The sequence below is a fragment of the Varroa jacobsoni genome, unplaced genomic scaffold, assembly GCF_002532875.2.
Source record: "Varroa jacobsoni isolate VJ856 unplaced genomic scaffold, vjacob_1.0 scaffold_1347, whole genome shotgun sequence".
Classification (NCBI taxonomy): Eukaryota; Metazoa; Arthropoda; class Arachnida; order Mesostigmata; family Varroidae; genus Varroa; species Varroa jacobsoni.
The window spans coordinates 40,710-67,929 of record NW_019214249.1 but is presented as its reverse complement, the minus strand read 5'-3'; the positions used below and the strand labels follow the sequence as shown (position 1 = coordinate 67,929).

At 39.8% G+C, this 27,220-nt stretch overlaps 1 protein-coding gene and 2 long non-coding RNA genes across 19 annotated transcripts in view; 2 read left to right on the top strand and 1 right to left on the bottom strand.

Annotated features, from left to right (window-relative positions):
* LOC111269047 (uncharacterized) overlaps positions 1–21,228 on the top strand; it is a 43,585-nt gene extending 22,357 nt beyond the window's left edge. Inside the window, exon 2 of the long non-coding RNA XR_002685537.2 lies at positions 20,267–21,228. This is a non-coding gene — a long non-coding RNA (uncharacterized LOC111269047). The remainder of the gene's footprint in view (positions 1–20,266) is intronic.
* On the bottom strand, positions 4,755–9,177 carry LOC111269045 (uncharacterized). 17 transcript variants are annotated; one of them, XM_022848368.2, is made up of 5 exons: positions 8,864–9,177; positions 7,290–7,400; positions 5,953–6,081; positions 5,756–5,814; positions 4,755–5,223 (listed from the first exon to the last, which is right to left on the bottom strand). In XM_022848368.2, exons 1-5 carry the CDS (start codon positions 8,900–8,902, stop codon positions 5,181–5,183), a joined length of 381 nt encoding a protein of 126 aa, XP_022704103.1. In that variant the 5' UTR covers positions 8,903–9,177; the 3' UTR covers positions 4,755–5,180. The 17 variants fall into 17 exon arrangements, with proteins under 17 accessions (XP_022704103.1, XP_022704101.1, XP_086828050.1 ...); XM_022848366.2 differs by lacking the exon at positions 8,864–9,177 and adding an exon at positions 8,186–8,317 and having other exon boundaries at positions 5,756–5,811; XM_086971924.1 differs by lacking the exon at positions 8,864–9,177 and adding an exon at positions 8,186–8,313 and having other exon boundaries at positions 4,755–5,220; positions 5,718–5,811.
* Positions 13,789–18,067, top strand: LOC147752292 (uncharacterized). Its single transcript, XR_015314446.1, has 2 exons — positions 13,789–14,028; positions 17,789–18,067. It is a non-coding gene; the product is annotated as an uncharacterized LOC147752292 (long non-coding RNA).
* Positions 21,229–27,220: the final 5,992 nt, after the last annotated feature.

Sequence of the window (27,220 nt, the reverse complement as noted above, 5' to 3'; positions counted from 1 at the left end):
CTAGAAATTTCTGACCTTCGTCAAGTACCAAGCATATCGGATGAACGCATGCTCGCTAAGACACACAGCCCGCCAAAGTTTAAGTCAGTTTAAATGCCGTGCCTCGTACGATATTCTTAAAACGTGTTTTCCTTTTCCCTCGGAGATATGTCCGTTAGTAGTACTCCGCATGACAAACTTCGCGGGCCGCAGCGACGTAATGTAAAGACAGTATGCGAATTCCTCATAGGTAAGAATCAAAAACCCTATAGTAGTATAATTCTGCCGAGAAGGGCAAATTTTATTAAATCATGAAACACCTGATCAGTTTATATGGTGTGTCTACTTCACCGAAAAACTCTAATAAATTTACGTAAGATCAGTTTCTTCAACCAGCCGATATAGCTGTTTCATGATGCTTTAACTTGAAATTACTTTTCTGGCTACGAGAGAAACATGACGTCAAAAAGATCTCCACTTTGTGAAGGGTTTCCCTAGCAGTAAGTTTAACGTTGGTCCGATGAATGGCCTATTAAAGTTCCCTATAAAGCACCCATTGAATCTGAAGGAATAAACGCACAACATTGGTCAACTTTACAAACAGTCAGTTGGGAATGCCGCTACGCGGCATGGATCTAGGCCTTATTGTGGCAGTGGTCACATTTTAAAGTTCGGCTAAGTACTGGAGGTAATAGAAACAGGTCTTTCAAAGATTTTTGAGTGTACCTTCAAAAATGAGCCAATGACGTGCTATATAATTTGCCATCATCTAAAAAGTAGTTCTAAAGTTGAGTAAACATTTAATGAAGGGTATGATTTTATGTTGTTTGTCGTGTTCCTTTTAATTTAGCCTCTGAGTATGCGTTTGTGTGACCAAAACCACCAGAAACATCTGTTTAACTTTCGGTTCGGTTAACTAACAAAAGCAGTAGAAATTAAAAAAAAAGATTACTATTTATATTATTTTGATCGTAGTCATTTTCATGCTACATTAATATTCTACAACACTCTTAGCAACTATGGGATTTTCGTATATACGTATCGTTAAATAGATGATCTCATCCATGCGTGGTCCTATACTTGGAGCGATGGTAATACCTTAAGGAAAGATTACGCCTGAACGCATTCACTTGCCGAGCGTTCATTCGTGAAGAACTCCACGGCGAGATGCTGAATGATATCGATGCATATTGCGAATAGGTTGCAACATGGTATTCTACAGTGTGTAGATCGCTATATACCTACGTATAGAGTGATTGGCTTGAATTCTGGCCTTTTTTCGATCGGTCGGTTACAATTCCATGAATGTATTCATCCGAAACCAATACTATTAGATATGAAATAGTTCCAAGAATAATATAAACTAACTTGCAGCTATGGTGGAAACAGTGCTTCGCCATTGGAAACAGAGTTAAAATCAGCTGTTACCCAATCTCTTAACGCATAAGGCGTCTACAGACATAATAAGCTTCTTCGATTAGCCCAGATTAGCAATGTGCAACATCTGAGATACGTTTGTGGCTGCAGAAGTAGCAAATTCTAGCTTACAACTCGATAGAAAATATACGATAGACAAAAAATTGTACGTACTCGATAGTCGATCAACGCTATCTAAAGACACAGTTCTAATGACTTTTCCATTTTGTTAACACCGTTAACGAATATATATCATACGAGTAAAGTTACCATGTTATCGATTGTCGACGAGGAGGCTAGGTACACGAGAGGGTCAGACAGACGTTTTCTGAGGTCAATCAAAACTTGATGCCCACATGGTGTCGCTCGTTTCTCAATATTCTTGCAAGGAAAATGGCAGGTTGTTCTCGTTTCTTTTCAAACAAGAAAGTCTTTATTCGATGGGATACAAAAATCAATCACAAGAAATGATCGCGGGATTGTTCACGATCCAGAGAATTCGATAAAACCTTTTGTGGATGAATCAAATCTTCAATCGACGTTCATGTTCTGTGTCGTGTACAATGCAGCAAAGGTCATATTAGGAAGCTGAAAATACCACCACAAAGATTTTGTCTACATCTTTTACATAAACTATCTATCAGAAGGTCATACGTCTTCCATTAAGATGATGCCCCGGTACATACTTACCAATCAGTGTAACATGGGCTGGTTGGGAGAATGAACGAATTCTGGGTTCAACCTAACAAGCTGCCATATAGCCAAGACTGAAACCCGTTGGTTTACCATCCACGAAGCATAATCGAGAGAAAGTTCTACAAGTCGAGAGTCCGACATCACAATGTGGACTCACTTACTCGTTATATAAGAAAGGGGCTAAGAGGACGGCAAAGGGAACACTTCAAACGAGCCTGTGATCCATTCAGGTTTTCAATTGAAGCTGTTATCAAGGTGAAAGGAGTTACCATTAAATAAACATGATCGTCAGACATGACACTTTTAGCATATCTGGAACATACCGTTGAGACGTTTATTTTTCTATAGATATCGCCAACAACTTTATATATAAAGAAACATATATATATGTTTCTTCTAATATGTGTTTAACTGCTATTTATCTTGTCTCCCTCATCAGACGCAAGAATTTACCTACATGTCTCATGATATAATACAGCTTATCCTGAATTATAGTGATACCTGATAGATAATCGGTTCGTTTATCGTTAGGTAAAACCTAACTGAAACATCTGTATTCTTATCCGTATCTTCTGCTCGTCAGTTTTGTTTAGACCTCTCTTGTAAGTCGTCACATTTTCGCCGCCATCTTAAGCCCGCTTAATGGAAATTGGATTGGCAAACGACGGCCCTTGCAAGAAATCTAATATAACTTTCATCAAACGTCTTTAAACGAGCCTCACTTCGTCGCTGCAAGAAACCTTCAGTGGGACGATCGAATTTATGAAAGGTCGTCACATGGCTTCTCGTAAGCTGTTTCATTAGAGATTCTCCATATGGATCCGCTTATTAGCCGTTATAACGTTCGAATAACTATAAAATATGCGCCAAGATCTAGAACGTGAAGAGCTATTATATTTCTGCAGGATTTCGTGCTGGTAGATTTTATCGAAACGTAACATTATAGATACATATGAACATTGAATAAGTGCCTACAATTTGAACTGGTGCGTGCGACCTACAAAGTGACTGCTTTATTCATGAACTCTATGAATGATTCGTTTTCTGATAGTTATAATAAAATCAGCGTAGTAGAATTATGGTGGGCGGAATTGGCGATCCGTTTTATCTAGGGGAAAATATTGGGTACTACTAGAGGTCGAAGGCTCGATACCGAAAACTAACGAATAGTTCGTTTTGTTCCGGTCGGAATTCGAACGTCTGCGATCGTCATAGGGCTCATAGCTATTATGCTAGCAACATGTCAATATCCAAAACTATATGTGCCAGACAGGTATATTTATTTTTCTTTTTGTCCAGCCTCTCTTCCTTGCCTGGTATTTTTGTCAGGGCAAACTTTACTTAGCGCTAGGCGGTACCGAAAGGTGTCTTCCACGCAACACTTGACGTCTGCCAGGCAGCCAGCCAGCCAGCCGTAAGACTGAATTTTAAAACACTTCCGTCCTATGCTATGCTTTATATTCTTCGTTTTCCTGTTCCTCTTTCTTAGAGTATTTTTTTCTAGCTCAAATCGATTCCTCGACTCTTCGACTTCATGCACCTTGTCTATAATTTACGCACGCACACGCACGCACATACACGCACTTACGTTCCAATGAACGAGCGAACACCCCCTGACTGTCGTAGCTGTGGCGATGGTAATGCTCGTAGGAGTGGTGGTCACTATGAATGGTACCTAGCTCTGTTGGGAAATATGACGGGAGAGGACATTACTAAGGGAGCTGTGCCGGTTGCGACAGCAACGAGGGCTCGGCGACCGGATGCAGTCTGTAAATCGGTAGACTGGCCTGCCCTCGTTCCTCCCCCCTTCCTTCTCCGCGCCTGCCTGCCATACCGCAGGTCGCTCAAGAGGGCAGCAAGTAGCAAACAGGAGAAAATGTTCGACGATGTGGGATGTCTCAGGCTTGAAATGTACAAACCTCAGAGGAGCATGACCTTTGCAAGTCAGCTGAACCAGCAGCGTGCGCGAACTTCCCATCCACAGGGCCCAGTGATTGTCGGTCTTCGATCTTTACCGCCGGCGACCTCTTTTGGGCACTTCGATTGTAAATAAATGATTAAGAAGTCACCATCAAAAAAAATCCTGCTGCGGATATAGAATTGATGCATGGTTCGCCACATCTGTCTTTAGTAATCTGTGTAAAAAATTCAGAAAGGTATGGATATATTTTATAATGTGGACAGTGCTAGTAATGAATACTAGCATATAGAACGATTTAAACTGATCCAGGATTTTATAATACCGTTTGAAAACTATAGTTATTCAGACTTACAGGCACGAAATGTGTATTTCATGAACGTATGTAATATAAATAGGCTTACGGTAATATGACATTATTACGTGAGAACAGGTATTAATACCATGCTGTGCAAAGTCTCAACATTGCCGTCGAAGACGGACGTCTGGGTGCTGCTTATTTGTTACTTATCGGATAGTCAAAGGTGAACGAATTATATAGCAAACAATGAATGAAACCTTTACAATATCAAAGTGATGGCTAATAAGGGCGAACTAGTTTTATATCCTTAGAATCGCTTAGGACAGTTTTTGACCAGGCAAAAAGAGTACTAGCCAAAGGCACGCTTCGCTTTAATCACACCATCATAGTGCCTCCGAAAAAAAAAAAATCAGTTAGCTGCCATCATAAAGACACATGTACACGTCAATGAAGGGTTCGTTTAATCGTTTAATTTATCAACATTTGCGCGAGTAAAAGTTAACGTGATTGGTTGGAATCATGTAAAAAAATCCAACTTCGAACGAAAATCCTCTGCCTGAAATACTAGTGAAAGACTTTAAGTCATTGCGTTTGTACTATTGCAATAATAATGTTGGGTTATTTGTATAAAACTTTTTCGGGTTTTGTAAAAACAACTCCTAACTCTAATAAAGACGAAATCGCTGCAAAAACATGATTTATTTCCTGCAGTCGCGAAGTTTTTTTTTGTATTTTCGCCTAGCAAAGGACAATATAAAAAAGGCCAATCGTTTCATACTCTGACTACTGCGATGCGTATCTCACGACGAATGAAAAATAAAGTTGAAGCTGACTGCTATCAACTGGCACGTTCCTTTGCGGTAATAGTTCTCAGGCGTCGGTTTCATAGGTCTGTACTGTAACACGTGACCTGCTAAAAAAAGATATATATATAGTGTGATTAATAAGGGTTGCTGCAACTTAGGCCAAAATGAGCTTTCAGCTGAAGGCTCATCGAGGCAAAATTTAAAATATGTCAATACTGACGCTTTTTCCGACCAGTGTTGTTCTATGAACGTAGGAAAAAAGAATGGCTTAACGTAAACTCGAATGCAGCAAATAGCTCCATTCAGTGGTTCAGCCAACCTAAAACGTGAAGATTTAGTTTAACACGTAACAAGACAGTGTCTCAGATAGATGGAAAAGCTTTTTTAATAATTAAGCTTTTAGTGTAGTTATGCATATATTATTCTTAAGGCTAAGTACTATCGATTGGATATTAAGCTAAATTGTAACGAACCGAATGTCTTACGTCTTTATATGTACATACATCTGTACGTCTAAACGCATATACGTTCGAAGAGCCCCATAAACGTGTTGTTTAACATGTATTTGTGTTTTCCAGTGTTAATTTTTCAAGAAACTTACCTATTCTGCTCACATTTTGCACAAGGCAATGCCCTTACGTTTCGGTCCGATGAGACGCTCGATCTCCAGTTCTGAGGCATTTGTTCCTTTTCACCTTCTACGGAGAAGCCGTTCAGAAAATAAAAAATACTGGGGAAAATCAGGAACAAGATAGGCCTAAGGAGTGTACTAGTATAAAGCAAAAGAGTATTGGGATGTCTGCACGTTTTTTTTACGTTGGTGCACGGTTACGAACCTTTGACAGAAGCACATTGAGCATCTTCGGGGGTCGAGTTAGCGGGGCTAGTACCGAGTGAAGCCATGTAAGCCTCGATGTCGACTTTCTTGGCTGGCACTTGTGCTGCCTTTGCGTGGAACATCGGTTCTGTGTTCAGCGGGAACAACCGATACACACACAGTTATTAGTCGCCAGCTTCGTTCTTTGTTGGGCTGTTGGCAGTTAGATCTAGTGTACTATCTTCGCTATAGATTTGTTCTCAAGCGGATGGACAAAGCCGATGCTATAGCAGTCAAAGTGTTTTTCATAAAACGCTAAAAACATTATGCAAAAAACAACAAGAGCCTAAATTGGGAAGATGATACGCGTTAAACGATCATTTTTCTCGATTGATTTCCGATAAACGTTATACCTTCATCATGACATCGATTTGAGCGTTGATTCTAGAAGTGTCGGCTGATTTTTAGAATTCAGTGAATTTACGAGATACGCAAAAGAGTAACAGACGTATAAAAGTGAGCAAAGCTTAGAAAAGAGAAACTCATAGCAAAACAGAAATAAGTTAGAGTCAGGAGAAAGAACAGTGACCAATGATTTTCCAATGATGACCAAATGATGTGACCAAAGTCAACTGAAGTTAGCGAGAACTGTAATCACCCGAATAATAATAACAACAAGAAGAAATGAGGTCAAAATAATCAATAGTAGTACAAATCTTCAAATTCAGTCTTCGAAAAGGAATAACTCTATATATGAATGTTTTGGACGACTTGAAAGAGGTCATTGTTTGCTTTTAAACTAGCCAATAGAAGGTGTGCACATTTCGCCTAGAACTATAACATGATGAAACAATTGTTCAAATAGGCTCTGAATTTCAATTACAAGGTCGTCTGTCAGGCAAAGTTTCTGAGCAAACGATACTTGCGACAAACATTGAAAAGAAAAAACGACCAATTAGACAATAAAAGATGAAATTGACTTGAACTGTTGCTTCACGAGTCAGTATAAAGGGAGCTGATTGAAATTTACGGGATTACTGTAATTTAAAAAGGGCTTCAATTCAAACTGTTCTATTTAGGCTACACTTCCAAATAATTATATTCGGCTACATCATCGTTCGAACCGAATCGAGTTTTAGTCATTGCATTTCATTGGCGTAATATTGGGAATAAGGCTCACCTGCCTAGTATATTTTTCAGGAGTATCTAAAGTGAGGGCTATTGAGGTATCCTTTTGCAGGAGTCAATCGCGAATGTGTACATACATTTCAAAACTGATTAGCGTCTGTGAAGCATCCCTTTGCTCTGCAACTATATTATTTCGCTTGAGTCTGCGAGTCCTGTCGCCCTAGTCACCTCAGTAGCGGAAATCCCTTCAAGGCACTTCCGGCGGGTTTCCATCAGGCTCCATCCTGTCTGCAAATGTCCTGCGGCCCTCAGCCAAGCTGTCATGGACCTATGCCATTCCTGTATCCGTATCAAACAAGAATGGGACAAAATATTTTATAGCAATGTATGCACCTACTCAAGATATAACTTGACGAATAGCTTTTGCTGGAACAATGCACGGGGCTCGAACTGTAATTAAGATGAACTCGTCTTCACTGACCTATCAACACTTTATTACAATAAGGCAGAAAAGTACCGAATAGACAGGGATGCAAAGGTACGCAGATGACAGCCTTTGAAGATAAGCTATCTGAAGAGGGCTTTTTCTGAATATATATTTTATCAGGGATTTGGGAATTAATTTCCGATGATTTTTTATGTTGGACTCTTTTTATTCGTCGTGTGCTATCCTGTTTTGTTCCTTGTCATTTGCAATTTATGCATAATTTACAGTGTTAATCTGGCCATCTTCTAATCTTATGGGTTTAGTGAAGACGGCAAGACTAAGACCGTGAAGTATTCCTATTTAGCAGTTCCCTGTTGTCGTTCGATTAAAATGTGTGATTCTACGTACCGCAATATCATATAATACGACAAATACGCAATACAGGATTGTAGCGTCAGATCAGCGTACTACTTAGTTTTTAAACAATCATCTTGCAAAACCTTGACCCATCAGTAGGTCGTAATTCGGTTAACTATCGTTTGCAAGAGATGTTGATGCTCGGATACTTAGCCATAAATCTCACGCCAGTTGATGTCATACCGCATTGCTAAAGTACAGAGAATAATTAAGTAAGCAAACCGATACCAATGGAAGCGTTTCATATATATCATCTGTTTAGACTTTAGTACAAACACACAAAGCTGCCACTGAAGATCTTGTTGATAAAATCTCGTTTAATCATCACACGCTACACACCAGTATCGCTATAGCACTGTGATCACCGACCTTATCATAGGTGCATCTGTTTATATACACACTGTTTCGTCTGTTTGTTTAATAATAACAGAGTTTTGTTTGTTTATACTGCGCTCTGTTTCTGTTGAAGTTCTTTCTGCCTAGTCAGACTTTTACCTCTGCAACGTATAATAAACACCTATAAGCACGCAGCCCTTATGCGAAACGATAGTTAGAATTGCTTGCTTTTTTCTAGATTACAGGACAAAAAAATGAATATTAAGAAGGTCATAATATTGCAGCTTGCATAGAAAAGCAAATCACTGCTACTGAGATGTATTAAGATTTGTACATGAGTTACTCCGTAAAGCACCAATCCTAATTAAGAAAATTAATCTTATTGAAAGAGCACAAAGAAGGAGCAGTAAAAAGAAAGTGGGCCATAAAAAATTGACGGCGGGTTATTTGAACCTCTGGGACAGGGGGGTAAGGAGGCAAACTGCTCTGTCCGGTTGTAGCGTCCAGCCACCTCGTCATTCATTCATGCAGTGGGCTCTCGGCAGAAGCATCAGAAGATGCAGGGTGCTGCACCATAATGAAGCATCGTCGTAAAATTTAGACGACCTGAATGACAAAATACCAAATTATTCACAGGTAGAAGTAGTAATGTTGCAACCATCGCTCTTTGGCATTTCTTGCGATACTCTCCCGATAGCAAGCACGTTTGGCGGACGCCAGCAACTTATTCACCATTAAGTGCTTCGGGCCGCAGGTAATCGCTTAGCCTCTGGTTACCTAAACGCTGAAATCACTGTTATGCCCTTTCCACCAATTATACGATATGATCCCTTAGAAAGCGCACAAGACTATTGTAGGCCACTATGCAGTTCACTTCGTCAATGGAAGCGGCGACCCTAGACAATGCGTTTTCTGCTAAAGTATCGTTAATAATAGGGCAAGTGAAGCATATTCAATATAGCTGATAAGATTATTAAGCACCTATACGGGCCAGGAGGCATCTTGATAAAAAAAAAAAAAAAAAAACACATATGGGTCCTATGATGAGCCGTATCTCGATTGGATAAAAACGTAATATGGTTAACTCGCATAATTAATAATGTTATAGGCCAATGCAATCGAAAGTAAGCAATCTATGATTCTATATTTATTGGTCACAATACAAAGGAACAAGATGACACACCTAGCTTCGAGATACAAGGAAAATTTGTCGTATCATTATTTCTCATATTGTTTTCTGTTGTTAAGTTAAGCACATATCTGTGATCGCCTCTATAACGAAGTTGTGCCAAAGACTAGATATCTTTTACAGCTAAAAGGTACATTCATCACTGCTTCCTATATATGGCTCAAAATAAGCAAAAATCGACTCAGACTTCCTTGCATGGAAACCCTATAGGCTATAAAGTTATGTTCTACATGTCCGCGCATACCTTTCTATTTTGTGATTAAAAATTCCACTCCAGGTTTTTACCATCCACAGGTTAGCGGAATACGTATACTTGTATGCATAGCTGCTTCTTGCGTTGGATAGAACTTGAAAACGTTTGAGAACGTTCTCAAAGCTAATTTCAACCTTGTGGCCTATATCCTTTGACTGAGTCGTCGGAATATCGCTGGGGTACTGGAACATTACCGAAATTCTACAGTTCATTAACGGTCGTCATTGAGAGGCCGAAAATTCGTCTTGGATTGCACCCTAGTTATAAAACATAAGCCACAAGTCACAGAAGTACTTTTCTTTAATCACAATCATTGCTGCCTAATTAATATAAAATAACCCCTGAATAGGCACTGTAAAAATCGAAATCCAAGGTACATAAATTCATATTTCAATGATATATACTTCTACTGTAAACGTAAAGGCGTTAGGGCGGTCGCATCGTTCCATCCAGTTGACGGAATCTTCTCGATTGCCTTGTGCAATAGGACGCATAACCATTAATCGCGAACTCCGATTATCAAGCCCTAGTTACACTGATCAAATTTAAAGCGTAATTCTCAAATATACTTTTGTTTCAGCGATTCAAGTCGTTCTTTCTCTGTTAAGCCCTGAGTATAACTAAATTCTACATTATTAATGTCAATATTATGAGCCTTAGTAAATATTAATTACAATATTTTCTCCTGTGAACCTTATGCATCGATTGAATGGTACAAATTGTATTAATGCAGAGGGTACGCGGTTCCCCATTCATCGACATACCACCACAAGGATGCTGTCTGTATGTATGAATGACAACTGAGAGAATTCTATTAGGAGTAAGAGATTCATTATGTAATTATTGCTTCTCTTGCCGCCACACCCGATTCCCGATAGCGTCTGCTCTTGCTGCGCTCGTGTGCCCGCAATAGCAATAAGCAGAATCGTTTTGAATGGATAACACCCTGTGTGCCAGACCCCACTGGACAACAGGGTTCGAAATCCAGCGGCCGTCCATTGAATTATAACCGTTGCTCTCCGTGATTCTCAAGCCCCTGCTGGCTAGTTTCCCAGGGCGGCAGCCATATATATAAATGGTGGAGCACGCAAACCTACGAAATAGCGGCAGCACAGACGGCGGCTTCGACGAAGCAATGTCAAATGAAATAATATTTGAACTCTTAAACGGAAGAAGAATTCGCGAAAGAGCGCTTGCGCTATAGTCCACATTAATTTAAACACGATTCGGACATTCTCGACCGCGTGACACAGATCTCCTATGACGCCGGCCTATGGGCGTGGCCCACAAGGATCAGGAGCAACGGCAGATAGACTTCGTATAACTCAATTTAACAGCTCTCATGCTACATAACTAGTGCTGTGTATTGTACTGATGAACTTATATAGTGAAATTTATCAACAAACGTGGCTACGATCACTGCTGACACCGTAGATTAACAGTGTATGTCAGGTTGGTCACAAAAACCTATAGATACCTATTGAACATCATTCAGTCCGCTTCTGCTACGCGTGCTTTTACATCCTTTCAGCTAGGACAGCATATTATATCCTACTATGGTAAAAACTTTGCATGTTACGAAGTTCGACTAGTACTGGGACGCACCATTCGAAGTTTTATGTTGCCGTTTTGACTCAGAGCTTCAGTCAAGTTGATCTAGTGTGATAGGAGATCGGTGGAGATAACTGGTCATCTGGAGTTTATATACTATTGAACTGAAGTTACGATTTTTCCAGTTTAACTTTTTTCGAGCGTTAATATTTTTTTGCGCGACTCAGCAGTAAGGTCACTGCTTGTGGCATAGCCGAGATTTTTATTGTCCTGTGCATGACAGCCCTCTAGCCATTAATGGCCACCCGCTGTATCGTGCTTTTTGTCCGGTTTCGAGCGGTGGCAGTTGTATGGAATGAGATCAGTGACCAATTCATTGATTGGCTCATTTCATTATTAAGCCATTGACTATATTTTGCATACATCTAAAAATCAATCTACCTTCAAGCTGTTTCCCAACATCTCTCATACAATTCCATACAGCAGTAATTCTGCTTTGATTATTTTTTTAAATTAAATATATAGCGTGACTATAATTACTGTGATCATACACAGTTCTGATTAGGCACCTGTCGTTATACGCAACTCCCCAAAAAATTCGATTCACTATCTACGACGCGATCGAGGATCTGTAGATGCTTTTTTTACGTTACAAACAGATGTTTTTACGTGTTGCGCACAGGTAGATATTGAGCAGCTGAAGGTTAGCTCGCTGAAGAGTCATTTAGTTGAAATTTCGTTGAGAGGGAGTCCTCTTATCAGAAAAGTTAGAAGGCGACCCGCTGAAGAGATGCGTTTAAAAACGTTGTTATCCCATATTTGTAACGATCCTAATTTATGAACTTCATTTGAATGAAACACCATGGTACTCACTGAAGTGTGTACATGAAATAAGCATTCTATTTTTTTTTTTAATCAAATATAAGCGCAGAAATTTTCCAGGCTTAGGGCAACTACAATACACTAGTCATTGCTTAGCAAGCACTCACTAGCCCGATTCGTATTATTGATGATGTTTAAATGACGATTTTCAGTTTTAAATACGTTTTCGTATGATTCTGTATCAATGGCTGCATTTGTATTAAACAGTTTTTAGCCCAAGTGTATTCTCGCTGCCCGCGGCCTGATCTAGCTTGCAGAGACAAGCTAGAAAGAGGAATAGATCTGGTTGAGTTGTTATTATTGGGCGTGTCCGATTGATGAGAAGATCTTCCCTCCTCGGTAAAATATCGTTCCACTGTCATCGCTCCCCGCAGATCCTAGCGACTCGTTATCGTTGTTGTAGTGGTCCTCAGTCGCTCCTGTTTGTGAGCTACTTTGCTCATGCCATTGGTCGACTGGTTGGCTACGTAAGATAGCACCAGTTTTTACGGAAGTATCTCACTTCTTTCTTGCACCGCAAGGAGTTAGCTAGATAACTGAGTGCTCCTCGTAATGGTCGTGCTAGTGGCTGATACCAGGGACATCAACGCGACGACGACAAGCTGAGCTGAGCAGTGTGAGGTGGGGTGGTATATATTAATGGTGGTTCCACGCGGAAGCCGTCACCAGCGCCGTGTTCGGCGCCTCGTCTGCCCACCATGCCCCACCTTAATAATACAATCTCACTCATTGCGCCCAGAGTCTTGTTCCTCGTCCTACCCTCACTGGCGCCTCATCAACCCCTTGTTTCGATCGTGAAATGCATGAAAAGTTCCGGTTTCGTACTTATTCCCATTAAACTGGATAGCTCGCTAATCAGTTTAAGATTTCCTAACAGGCATGAGAGGTTTGCGACATTTTCCTAGGCGATAACTGTGTTTGACAGCATTGTTTATCGATAGCAAAGGGCAGTTATATAGCGGATGTGTTTAGCCTTCTTTTTAATAGGATACTAATGTCTATTTATAATATAGTTTAGTTAGGCTACCTAAGAAATGAATATATTCGCATCTGCCGAATGTATTTATTTAATTATCGAATTATGAGCAACCTGCCCTTAAAAGTCTTTCATGTTTGGTATTATTTAATCCGATTAGCAGAAGTACTAAATGGCTACGTTACCGACACGCCATTTTCGAAGTTTCCCGAATAATCAAATTGTATAACTCAAGACAGTCATTGATCGCTTCAAAGCAAGTAGGAGGCCGAGTGACTTAACTTTCCAATATTTTCCAAGGCAACCTGAACCTACTTTATAAATTAGAACTTAACTCCAATAGCTTGCTTTGGATAGATCGGCGGAGAGCATACTATTAAGTTTGACAAGACTGACTACTTAACCTTCATTACTATCGATTTTGCCATATCAGTCAGTATGCGTGTTCACTATCTTTAAAAGAGAAACCAATTTGATCTAGGCGTTGAAGGCAAACTAGATTTATCTATATTTGAAAAAAATATCATCTACAATACACACATAGCTGAGAAGTTCTATTCAGTCTACGCCGCTCTCGTACATAGATAGCGCATACGTTTGTACCGCATTACAAAGCAGTCGAAGATTTTTTAATTGTTTTGGTAACTTATGTACAATCTATAATTTTTTTTTATTCTTTGATTATATTAGCCACCTTCGAGGTAAAGAGATAGGGCAGTGAAATAAGATCATCACCATGTATAATGAAGCAAAATTTAAGTTTTGACCGGCTTCATGTCAACAGAGTTCAGGGATTCAACGTTTTCTCTTAGGACTAACTGATCCGGGATGAAATGAACGATATTTACAACGAATTTGCACAGAAGTTGCCTGTACAGCATTGGACATAAGGACTAAACAGGCCGAAGAAGCTGACGACGTCACACAAGAGAGTCGGTAAGGAAAAGGTGAAACTGCCTAACTTATAAGAACGTTTATTGTCGTCTGGTGAGGTTTAGTCGTAGCTTGAGCTAAAAGCTATTAGCTCTTCTGACAGCTGCCCGCAATAAGTGCAGCTGCTACTCTATGACTGGTCTAACATGGCGCGACATTTCTCCATGAATCTTCTTTTATGAGTGTAGCATTTCGTGCTTAGCAGTGGGCGTTCTCGCTGGTTCCCTTGCTGTAGTACCCGATTTTAGTAAACATCTCCCTTCATCTCACACCCTAATCTTTCCATACATATATGTTCACTTCATTTCATTTATATTCGCACACATCCGCCTATACGGTATATGTTTTTCCGCGATACGAAGAGGCATCGTCGTTCATCCTTAACCTGGAGACGACAGACCCGTTATGGTCGCCAGCCATATAACAGAATATACGCATATATGCCTTGTTCACAGTAGAGTGCTGCAATGAACCAAGAACCTTGCACTCTATCCGCTGCAGTTATATAGCTCTCACTGCGCTCTCTAAGAGACGAGACAAAGCAAAGACTTTCAGCCTAGTCCTGTTGCGGCTGCCAGTAGTCCGAACTTCTGTTTCTATGAGTTTTGCAATACAGACACGTTTACATATAACAACAAAAAGAGAAAACCAAGTAGAATATGGAGAGATGATTTGATTTCTATAAAGTGAGCCTTATGGGAAAGCTGTCTCCCTATCCGATCTGTTACTTCAGCTGATGTGAATTGTTGGTGTCGCTGCTATTAGGACGACAAGGTAAAAACGAGCAAAGTATTCAAAGTGGCGTATTTCTGTCCGCACGCGACCTTATTCCTTTGCCAGCTGCCAGACGAGTTGCCGCCTGCATAAATTGTCTCAACAATCCGAGATGAATTTCAAAACATGGTTGGGTCCACCGCTCCGTATCTTAAAGGGACAACTAACACATGTTTTTGACCATCGAACTTCTGCGATTAAATCTAACCTAGTTGCTGACCGTTAATACATCATCTCAGTGTGGGGTAAATATTGCAATAATCTAAAGATAGCAAAACTGTAAGGGGTTGCTTCGTTCATTTTCGACTAGCAAATACTCGCACAACGTTTTAGGGAGCGAGACATTATGTATATGCGCGAAGTGGAACATTAAAGCGTCTTCTTAACCTTTTGTTTTTTCTTGTAGGTAATGTTACCTAACGGTGACTGTACAATAGAACTAACTGTTAACCTTTAGATTGCCTTTCGCCTAAAGATAATTAGCTGGATTTTTATGTAAATGTTTGTTCGGTTCGTTAGTCTCCCAAGCAATCATTATGAAAACAACTCACGGGAACAAGCAGCTGGACAGTTCACCTTTGATGATACTTTGCCAATCTTCATCTTCTAATATGAACTGTTTTTGACGCACCCCAAGAATTGTTAAAATACAATTTTCTATTCATCACCAGCTGCTGAAACTAGTCGTACAATCCGTACTAGCGAAATACGTCCTGATCCTGTGAATTCCAGGCCTACCTTGCCATTATGTATTCTAAACTGCAACGACCGTTTGAAAAATACTTACCAATTTAATTATCAGTGAACTTTAGCGGGGAATAGTTAGCAATGAATCATATGCCAAAGTGTTTCGCACTTCTACTCGCTGCTAGGGGACTTGTATGTAATCGAAATGCGAAATATGTACACACGAATACTTAACAAAACGGATTCAGCCAACATTCCAGATACTCACGATGTTACCGTAACAAAACAACTCTGCTCTATGCTTTTTTGGTCATCGTACAGCCATGGTTCACTCAGTTGCGCTCAATGACAACAATAAAGGTTGTAACGCAAGTGTAATCTTCTTTCCAGTGAGAAAAAAGACCCGCTGAGAGTACTAAATAGAGACATTTCATGCATGACCAACAAGTTGGGATTTTGTCCCTCGACGAGAAACTAGATGGAATATGGCCGACGCCAGCCATGTTAACTTTAACGCGTAACTGAGGCCCTCTGTTGCCGGTGAGGGAAACAACATATACACTCTATGCTGAGTGCATAGGACGTAGCTTAGGATAAAGGCTCAACTGGCGTTGGATACGAGTCGGCCAGAAAATTATTGCACCTGTCCATATAATTATGCGGTTAACCGCTACGATTCTACAGCAGCGATGTATCTCCTTCATATATTATGCACACGCGTACACACATACTCAGACAAATAGGACTGGTGCAAATCCTAAATCAGAGAACTAAGGGATCCATAGATGTATAACCTTTCTGACTATGTAATTTAGCTGGTTCCTAAGAAACGCCTGAGGAATTACGTAATACTGTTTTGATAAATGGGCTGACAATTACGGAAGCCGTAAGATTTCAGTTAATTATATGCATATTTTCGTATATCCTTTTTTCAAAAAGGTAGAAATTAACGCCGCCATAATTAATTATGTTTCACATTATATATTATTATAACTGATTTCGTATTATATATATATATATATATTGAGTAAATGCTGCCGCTCAGCCTGTAAACGTCAACGAATCTTGCTCTGTCCAAGGACGTCTGCTTGCTTTTCGCACATGCATTACATTAGACATAAACTCTGAACATCTTTCACACGATCTTGTTGTCTTTTTGTAGTTGAAGCTAAACAAAGTCCAAGCCATTTTGCTGTGTAGGCTTAGTAGAACTGTTTTGGTACTTTTTTACAAGAAGTCGATTAATCTCTTGCGGTCATTCTTCTTATGCTATTTTTCTATTGCACTGCCTCATCGAACGAATTCAGGCATACGTAGTGGTTTAGATTCGAAATCGGGGGTTGGTCTATTTCACTTTACGTTGAAAGTACCCCGTCTGAAACAGATGTGAAACGTTCGTTACGCTCTTTCAGGACTTCGCACGGTAAATTATTATAGTTAGAGTGTTGCCTGATGCAGTTAGTCGGCTGTCTTGTCCTATTATGTGACATAATTGGCTACTAGATTATCCCGGTGGCTTAAAGCGGTCCTTTGCAAAGGTATCGGCGATGAGCCGTTGCCTTCACAAAAGAAGATACACCATATGTGTTATTTACCTTGTTTGCCTGCAGCAGTAGTTCCGTTGATTTCTGTTAACTATTTCATCCTTCCATTGGTGGTCCGATATCGTTAACCCATTACCCTTGAACCCATTGCCCATTGAACTTACTCCGCTAAACCAACATGGGGCAAACTTGAACCTCTAGTATTATAGCGTAATTTTAAGGCTATTCAAAAAGGCGAGCGAATGGGCAACGCAAATAGGTCGATACGTTTTAAGAATTCCTTTCCATCTTTTTAGAAAAATACAAACATCATAGAGCTAAGCCACGAACTCGGCAATCCTTACATTTAACTGTGTGCTTGATCTTCAAGCTCTGCCTCGACAACAAATAGGGAAAAAGTCACCTCTTCTCCAGTTTACATGAAGTTATTTCTTAGTATCCAAGCGATTTTCTCTAGATCCATCTGATTTTCATGAATATATTCGCCCAAGATCCACGAATAAGACATAGGTACAACTATTTTCTTGCGATGACCACCACCTACGTACGGCCTTGCGCGTTTAAGATTATCAAATAGAACGCACCATTTTCTAAAAGCGTTACTGTAATCGTTTTACTAGAAACGAAAAGTGAAAGCGAGACTCTGCGTCTACCTAGGATTAAAGACGAACGTTGTACACAAGACGAAATGAATAGGTAGGCACTGAACTATCAACATACTTTACTCTAATTGATGATGTTGCCATAATCCCTGACAGGAAAATGTGTGACCTGCGATGTCGAGCGGCGCAAAACGTAACCGACAACAGTCGTTGTCCATTGTAACTGCGAAGCTTTCATGATGGCCATTTACAAGGTTTTTCGAACTTCGAACAACGAATTCTCAAAGTTGTGTGCTATAGCTTGTGGCCAAGGAGACGAGCTGTTCTATCTCGTCCATCTTGTCTCCTTTCCGTTTTACGGAACGAAAAGTGCAGCTTGTGACCAGCTTACTAATTATATCTATATTCTAAAGTGGGACTAACTCAAAATAAAAATCTAATTAATATAAATCTATAAAAGAGACATACATATAAATGTCGATACAACCGTTAATGAGTTTTAAATAAAGCGTTTTAAAAGCTTATAAGCTTATAATAAAGCTTAATAGGAAGTTATTCGAATCGACCGTTATCAACTTACAATCTAATTGTCTATGGTTGTTTCGCGATAATGCAATAGTTCATTAAATCACGTTTATTATTAAGGCATCGCACTAATTTGAATACGGCCAACTCTTTCACCTGACAAAGAGATGTACCGGCCTAATTTCGAAACTCAACTATATTGATAATGTGCTCTCTTTATGGACTAAGTTTTTTTTCTTTTCAAACCGATTCGATTACTCTTTTTTCGGTTTTTATTCCACTCTCATTGATATATTCGCTCATGGTTATCTTAAATTAAAATTAAATTTAAAAAAAATTAGTTGATACCCGTAAGATTAACATCTTCCAGTACAACAAACATACGTATTTTACGTGACTACACTATTAATACAATTTCTAGATTATGACGAAAGCTTAAATCACAAGCTAGATGCTACGATAGATTTGCAAAAACAATGTTTGACGTCCAAAAAAGGTTCCTTCTCGATAGTGAGCTTTAACTACCAGTCGATTATTTTGGATAAACATAACATCGGCGCCGTCTCTGATAACAGAACGTTTAAAAGGCCACCCGATTTAAACAGCCAAAATGTTGCTACTATACACTTTTTAGCCTGATGTCGTATGTGTACGGATTGTCTGTTTTGTTTAGGAAACTCCAGTATGCATAGATCCGCGTCTTCTGCAAGTTGGGTTTTTAAAACACAACCTGCTATTTCTCAATCTGAATTATATAGTTGTTGTTACGCTTTTCAGTGTATATACCCACTGGTTAAAATGTAGGTTGTTAAGCTTATAAAATCGCGGAGCTCTTTGAAACAATTCGAGTTCAGGTGAGGTTTCATATACACTTCTTATTCCACAATAGCTAAAACTATTCCGTGACTCATTGGCCTTGAAGACCGCTAACTTAAAGCTATCGTGATTTTTAACTGGGCAAAACGTAACGGCTCTATAAATCATGTCGCAATGGTACAAGGGAAATTCCAAAGCTTCTTCCACATGTCTATGGGACATCGTTACCTCAATGAATCTTCTCGCTGAAGTAGCACCTCACGCTGTGAACAGCGATAGGCTAATCTATATTTTCCACAAGAATCAACGTACCTTCGACTCGTTCACGAGTACAATGGAAGGTGTACTTTGAAAACGAATGGCGATAATACAAGTCTATGCATCTACATCTACATGCCGAACCTATTTCTACGTCCACAGAAAGATACTCAAATGCTTAAGCCACTCTGACAGCTCAGCGTTTTTTGTAGCGGCAGTATCAAAACCTATTTGTCCTGTCACAGGATTTGTATCCTGTGAAAAGACGCAAGAGGAAACATCCAACAATGCGCGTCCACAGTATAAAAAGGCGATCTAGAGACGGAACCGGCTGAAACTTCGAAAGCAAATCTTCGCTATTGAGAACAATCATCATAACGTAATTTAAAAAGAGAATGGTTCATAGCAAACTATCGAAAGCGGACAAGTTTAATAAAGACTTCAAGCAATCGAATGACGAGATCGCCTTTTCTCCAGAAGTTCTGGCAGCAGCTGTACGCAGATCAATTATTGTAGGATAATACGCGGGCGAAAATATCGACGTATCCTCAAAAAACAGCGGACAGTTTCCATTAATGGAAATAGGCGGATGTTTACTAAATGAAGGGTGAGGTGCAACTAGGAGATTGAGAGCGGGGCAAAACGCAAATCACCACAGAGCCGTTAAAAGCACCATATCTAAAATGGCGCTGATTTAGTCTGCAATTTTGAAAAACACTTTTTTGACGCGGTGGAAATGATCACAAAAAATATGGGTTACTCGAATATTCCTAGATAACATATAACTAAAGCGATTGCGAAATGTTTGGGATTACTAGAGTGTTACCATACTACTAAATATGTTATCGCTAACCAAACTGGAAATAAACTACTTATAATATCGTGAAAGACATTTCAGTAGGATTATGGCTTATCATTTGCTCCCTTCGACCACCGCTACCGTCACTATAGAAATGGCTCCAAACGTACAATCTTATAACTTACCAAACCCTTTCCTAACAAATGTCGTTTAATGCCTGTTTCTTTTGTCCGTAGGACGAGAAATTGATTAAGGACGTCGACAAGCTCTCTGGATTTAGGGACCAAAATAACGATTCGTAGACCTTTCGCTTTCCCACAGCCAAAGTGCTGCGAAATGAGTTTACGATGTCAATTGGATAACTAGTCGCAGGTAGAGACTGGTCGCCGAGCCGACGAACCACGAGTGGAGCAGAAAGAAATGTATCGTAACGGCTGCACATAGGAGAACTGGTGTTGCAGGATGAACGACAAAACGACCCGATATCCATTGAACAATGTTACTGCAGGTTATAGCATGTAGCCGGATACATGGGCCTAGATCGGGCTAGAGGTTCCATGTACCACTCCTTTGAGGACTCGTTTAGCCGTGTATCCCCATTTTCCGCAAATTTTTCAGTTCAGAAACCAGCGCAGTTTGTCTTTATATTATCTACTGACAGCTTCAGATACCATAGAACTTCCCTGGGCGTCCTCGTGATGATGCAGTCGTAACGCATTTGCCCACTAGACACGGCCATCCGTGAGGGTGATCTATTTCAGAAAATGGATGTAGGCGCATTTGGTCTCGTGACAGAAGAAGCCAGCGATACTTAACTGATTAGCAACACCGGATGTAAAACTCACTGGGAATGCTTGTAGCAAGCACGTTATTTAAATAGGAATACGTTAGTAAATGACACGTGGGGGTTACTTGTTAAACTACACGCATCGTGCTTCACGACAGGGTTACGAAATGCGCTAAACACAATGAACCACAATGTCTGTCTATTAAGAAAGTGTTTACAGGTATACTCGTTTTGAAGTTAAAGTCAATCAGTTCAGCTGTATAATAAAAACAGGTATTTATTTTCGAGTTCAAAATGATGATTTTATGAGACCAAAATTACGTCTACGATTTCAGCCTCATCTAAATCGTTTAAGGGCCTATTGGCTTCGGTGAAGGCTATTGTTTAATGATTAAAATGCTATTCGAAAGACGTTTGCGTGTTATATTCTACTCGTATCTGTTTACGGTTGTTCTATGTATATTAGTGTTGTCGTTTGTTCGACCGACGTTGAACTTTGAATTTTTATGCCAGCCGTTGGCGATTGGTTATTTTTGCCCCTAATAATCAATAAATACGTAACGGGTATCTGTACTTCTGGCGATTATATTGAAAGGTGCGCTTGTCTTTGTACAGACATGGCGAATAGCGCTAGCCTAAACGAGAATCATGCATGAATAGCAACATAGAAAAATGTTTAGAAATACATTAACAGTTCCAGCATGTAATTTTCCCGAAATTCGTGCCTATTTATTAATGGAGCCCGGACATTTTCTATGAACCCTTTTCATAATTCTAAAGTCAGAAGGAGTATGTACGCGGTTTCGTGCCATCGTATCATTGACGGTCCCGCATTTTTCAAAGTGATTTCGTTGCACTCCTCGTCTTATAATGCTTCAATAAAAGCAAGGTTTGAACACAATCGCGTGGAATTAACGTAAGAATTTATATACATATATATATATATATATATATATATACTGGAAACCATTTTCAACGTTCTATCGCGTCCGGGAATAGTTGTGCCGGGAGGTTTTCTTGCGCCCGAGCAACAGTTATCGTTACACAATTTCCTACAGCTTAATGTTAAATTATGACAATCTCTGATTACGGCAGAGATAGCAGCTATTAGCTGCTGATCGGAAAGTATATAAGAGAATCGAGAAATCTCAGAAAATAATTGAAGAATAGCGCTGTCCTAAAGCCGTTGACGTAATTTTATATTGAACAAAACACACAAAACGGGATACTTAATGGAAGGTTACATTTTTACTTATAATTTACATATTGTGGCATGGCACAAAAGCCCTTGGCACATGTTTAGGTCAGCTAGTTACTCAGGTTTAGGTTTAGGTTTAGGTCAAGAGTTACGACCTTAAGATTAACGATATAGAGATTTCGAGTTTTACGTCCAATGCCCCGGTTATGCCTTTGATCAGACTGAAGTTTGTCCTGCAAGGCCGTTATGCGTTATTCAATCTCTAGACATCTAACCATGTAAATTTATCTAGTTTATCACGCAAAAGATTATCATCTAATAATTTCAAGCCTTGGAAACGTGCGCTTTCAATAAAAACGATTAATGGCCCTCTTCGAAGTTCGATTGTATTGAAGTGAGAAGCATCGAGAACAACTGAAAGAGAGAACTGCGTTCGATGCAAAAAACGTTGAAACACTTTTGTTTTTTTTTTTTGTGTGTGCGGAAACATAATCCATTAGCACAACAGATTAACGGAAATATCTAACCGCGTAACGATGAAATAAAAAGCAATCTACGTCCAGTAGTTGTTCTAGGGCAATGAATTTTTTGCTAGGACAACTTATGCCGATCGCGTCGTCATTCGATAACGCACTATCAAGTTACCTCGCTAAACTAGGCCGCTATACAGATATGAACCTGTCATCGTGTGGCCTTAAAATGAATGATTTCTGCGAACGCTAGCAAGCGGCCATTATGATTGTTATAATTATGGAAGTTCTAATAGCTAAACCGAGCAATTCTTTTTATTTACTTGACGAGCGGCAAGCTCTCCCTTGAACGAAGATTTGAATGTGCTTATAATACAAGCAGCGCCTGCCTGACTACACTATGTGCCAACTTGTAACGCAGTCAATGATCAAGTGGCGAAGCCGCTCTTCTCAATGGCTCCAATAGCGTCTCTAGACGATTTTTTACATATGGAGGATTCATAATGAAACGCGTTTTACCACCTTTACCCCAATCTATGCCCTGATGTAACCTGGCTTATAAAAGTTTTCCAATATTCAATCACTTGTAGTTATGAAAATAGGAAAAGCCCCAAAGACTGTACATGTGACGTTTATTGCATCAAGCTGACGTAAAATTTATCACGCATCATAGCTTATCTCTGTGCATTATGTGCTTAAGGGTTTACTTATTATGTGCATAGATTTTATAACTAGCACTTGAATTATCTTTACGATGTTTCCCATCAGACCTACAATGCTGTTAACTCAGGAGAAGCTCAATGTATTCAGTAACTTCAGCAAATACGATTCTAGGAATGCAGTATAATTTAATAGGGACACCATATGAATAGGGTGGTGGACATTTGTCTCACTGCATTTCGAGGTCTTGGTAACAGGGGCATTTAAAATGATATAACGAACTATATGAAAGAATAGCAAAGCCGCTGTTGAAGTAAACGCGACCACAATGCCTGCCGTGCATATGTTATGTATTAACAAAGAACGTAAATATTTGACCCAAGCTGATGTATCGTTACACAGGCATATGATTCTCAACTCCTGCAACTGTGTCCTGACCTGCCAACCGGCCGGCCGGCCGACCGAAATATACCGATAAGCACCAGCATCCAGAGTCCATGAACTGTTTCAGCCTATTTGTGTTAATTTCTTCTACCTTATCCATAAGTAGCAAAGGCGGATTAAGGACACCGGTGACCTAAAGACCATACGCGCAACGCAGTTTACTATCTTTAACGCGTTTACAAGAAGATCCACAGAGCTTACATTTATACGAACGGTGGCCTACGATGAAAAGCTAGAAATCCGGTAGGAATTATTGCATCACAGGGTCGGGCGCACTATACTTACCGCAGGTATAAGGGTAACGCCGGTAGGCCGCGAGCATGTTGGCCGGTAAATAATATTCGCAGCCTAGATGGCTGTTCATATATACATACATACATAGAACTACACAGACGATACTGCAAAACGCGTAAAAATGTAATGCTGCCATGTTCGAACAGTTCTCTTATTGTGTTTATTTTTGAATACCCTGTTAATCTTTAAAGCCTGTAGCCAACGGAAGCTCAGCATCCGTGCGTGCTTTTTTCTTAGCAATTTCAAATCATTATCATAGAGCGACATTACAGCTCTAGACTGGATCGATCAAGTAAGATACCGTTTCCAGTAGAAGTTCCATACATACATACATTTACAATTGGCTTAAATTTAACAAATATCATTGCGTATCCGTCGGCTGCCGTAGTTGTGACCTGAAACATCACAAAAACCAAGATAGTGATTTTTTTTGTATTGTTTCCATTTTACGGTCGGCTATGAATAATCAAAACATCGGCGCATCAATACCTCAGCAATATTGATCCGTAAATTTGACTAATAATCCGCTAGAAAGGACATCGGTATCGGGTCTTCTTTTCCTCGCATTTACCGTTCCGAGAGCTTTGAAGCTGAGGGCGGTAAACCTCATAGCGCTAGCCACTCTGCAAATACTTTAGAAGCAACAGTGGACATCAGTCATCAATTCTGTTTCCCACTGATTTTTTCCACTGAACGTTCGGCTAGCCGCGCTCGTAAGTCTTCAATCTGGCGAAATAAGTTTCGTTATTTAACCCTTGTTATCAGAGCGTTCAAGGCCAGGCCATTTATCTTTAAACGACTCTGTTGCCAGCTGATAATCCAGCGATAAGTATAGAGGAACGTGTCCGATTCAGACTGATCAGATTTAGCCTGTGGGAAGCTGCTTTGATCGACACACTTATTTGGAAAGCTAATTGGAAGAATCCAGGTCAATATACCGAGCGTCTTGCAAAAGCCCAGTGATGACAAGGTGATCCAATGGAAATATCGTCTGCTTCTTCGAACCCGAAAACAATTATAAGAAGTAGAAGACATGCTATTATTATCGGAAGTGTGAGTGATTTTAATGCTGTTTTTACTGAAACGAAAGGTTTAAGTCAAGTAAGGTTATAATGCAGCGTGAAGACACACTGATATGAACTAGCTAGAGGGGCGTTTGTGAGGTTGTTATGTCGAGAGCGGAAGTTGCATGCGTTTTCGAAGTGATCAACAATTAATATGTCACTAAAGGGGTAACGGGTTGACTATTACATAAAAAATGCGTCCTTCGTGCAGAAACGATCTTTCTGTTGACATCAGCGGAATGAAGGCACACCTCAAAGATGGATGTCACATACATAGCAAGCATAAAGTGGGATGTACACCATAGCCAAGGACCTATGCATATTGTCGAGGCCGTGCTGTTCCATTTGTAGCACGGAGAGTCAATCAAAGCGTGTTATTGACCTGCGCATTATCCTGAATCGGCGGCTGACCTAAACCGAAGGAAAGTAGGCCCCTATGACGTGTAAGTAAGCCCCTGCGTGTGAGTAACGTGCGGAAAACTTGCGCGTTAATTATTAGAAGATGAGGAAAAAATGCATTGATGCAATTACTTATTTAACAATTGTTTTGTCCATTGCATCTAGTAAGGTGTGGGGCGTTTCAGACATTTCTGGCAAAGTCCACCGAACTAATTCGTATACACATGGTATGCTTCGAAAGAGGCCGGTAAAAATGTTATCATTTATATGTAATTGTAACGCGTTTCAAAACTCGATGCCAACCGTTGAGCAAATAACAGGGTTCAGTCAATAAAGCATTGGCCATAATTTCAACTGAGTAATTGAAAATACCTATATTTAGAGCAGGCTGTTTGTTCGCTTCGCAAACATTAATGATAATACAAAGTACAGGAATACGCGCTTTGGGTTCATCACATCTACCTTTTGATGGTCGGCAGTCCATCAACGCTAAAGATAGATCTTTCATTGCAAAGAAAAATTCAAATGAACCTGTGTTTTCAGGTGTAGTGTATATGTAACGCATATTTTCATTGATACAGGATGACATTATGCCACTATTTGAAAACTATAAGGTATTGCGGCTTTATTATAAGACTCTCTCAGAACCAGCTTTCTAATTGCAACGCCTGCCGCAGCGTAGGCTAGGTATAGGCAAAAAAAAAAAAATAGAAGGGTTTCTTCAAAATCCTTTTAAACATTTTCCGAAAAATGCCTCAGCGAAAGACAAATCTTCAGAGAAGTCACTAATTTCATTATGGTCGTGCGCATCGGAACAGTTTACGATCATATATATATATATATATATATATAAAGCACCCGCTGCAAAACGAGTTCATGAAAAAAGATTTTTCAATAAATAGTCCAGAAAATATATCGAGGGTTTCATAAGACAGAATCATTTTGTAACTCTTGACAAGGACCGCAAGGACTGTGCACCTAGGAAATCAGCGTTGGAGAAGGTAAGCCGTAACCCCAGCGCCAGCGTCAGCGCAGCGGCAGCAAACATCAGTATTAGTGTTTTTCAGGTATCGGTAGTTGTCATTGGTGGTTTTAGAATGCTGAATAATTAACAGCTAAGGCTATACCTTTATATTTTACCTTTACTCTTTACGCTTACTAAACCCGTTTTAACGAGTTTAGGTTATGAGGACAATGGACATCCGCAGGTTATACAGGTCTGTTGCTAGTTCTTAGAATGGAGCACAACCCAGTCCGAATTCCCTAAAGTTGATCTCTTGAGCAATAAATTTTCCTTCATATTGGAGGGTATTTTTGACTCAAATAATCTGCATTGGGGAAGAAACGAGAATCTACATAATGCATGTCTATGTTCTCATCGACATGGTTCCATGTTTGAACGGGGATTGTTAATAGCTTCCTCATGAGCTACGTACTTGCTACATCTTGATAATGAAGATAGAAGTTACTGTACTTTTTTGAACAGCTCTAAGTTAGGGTTGCTGAAGGTCATACTGCTAGACATAGAAGGAATAGGATACTGTTCGAATATAATGAAATGTGCGATTACCTTTGAATTTGAATACGAGGTTTAAAAGTTCATAAATTAGCATCAGTCAGCCGGTACAGCAAGTCCTAGATTCATTCTATTTTTTTGTACGCATTTTTGTGTTTGCGTTTTGTATGCGTAATCCATCACTGACTTGGAAAAAGATTTAGTTACAACGATCTTACTTACCCTAGTTTATTTTTGACCGCTATGATTAGCGGGCACAGTTTCGTTCGTTCACCGTTTATAACATTTTTCATCAGTAAAGCAAAATCGTTTGCCTTCCCAATCCTACGAAGAGATTAATCTGTGTAAAGGCAAGAGT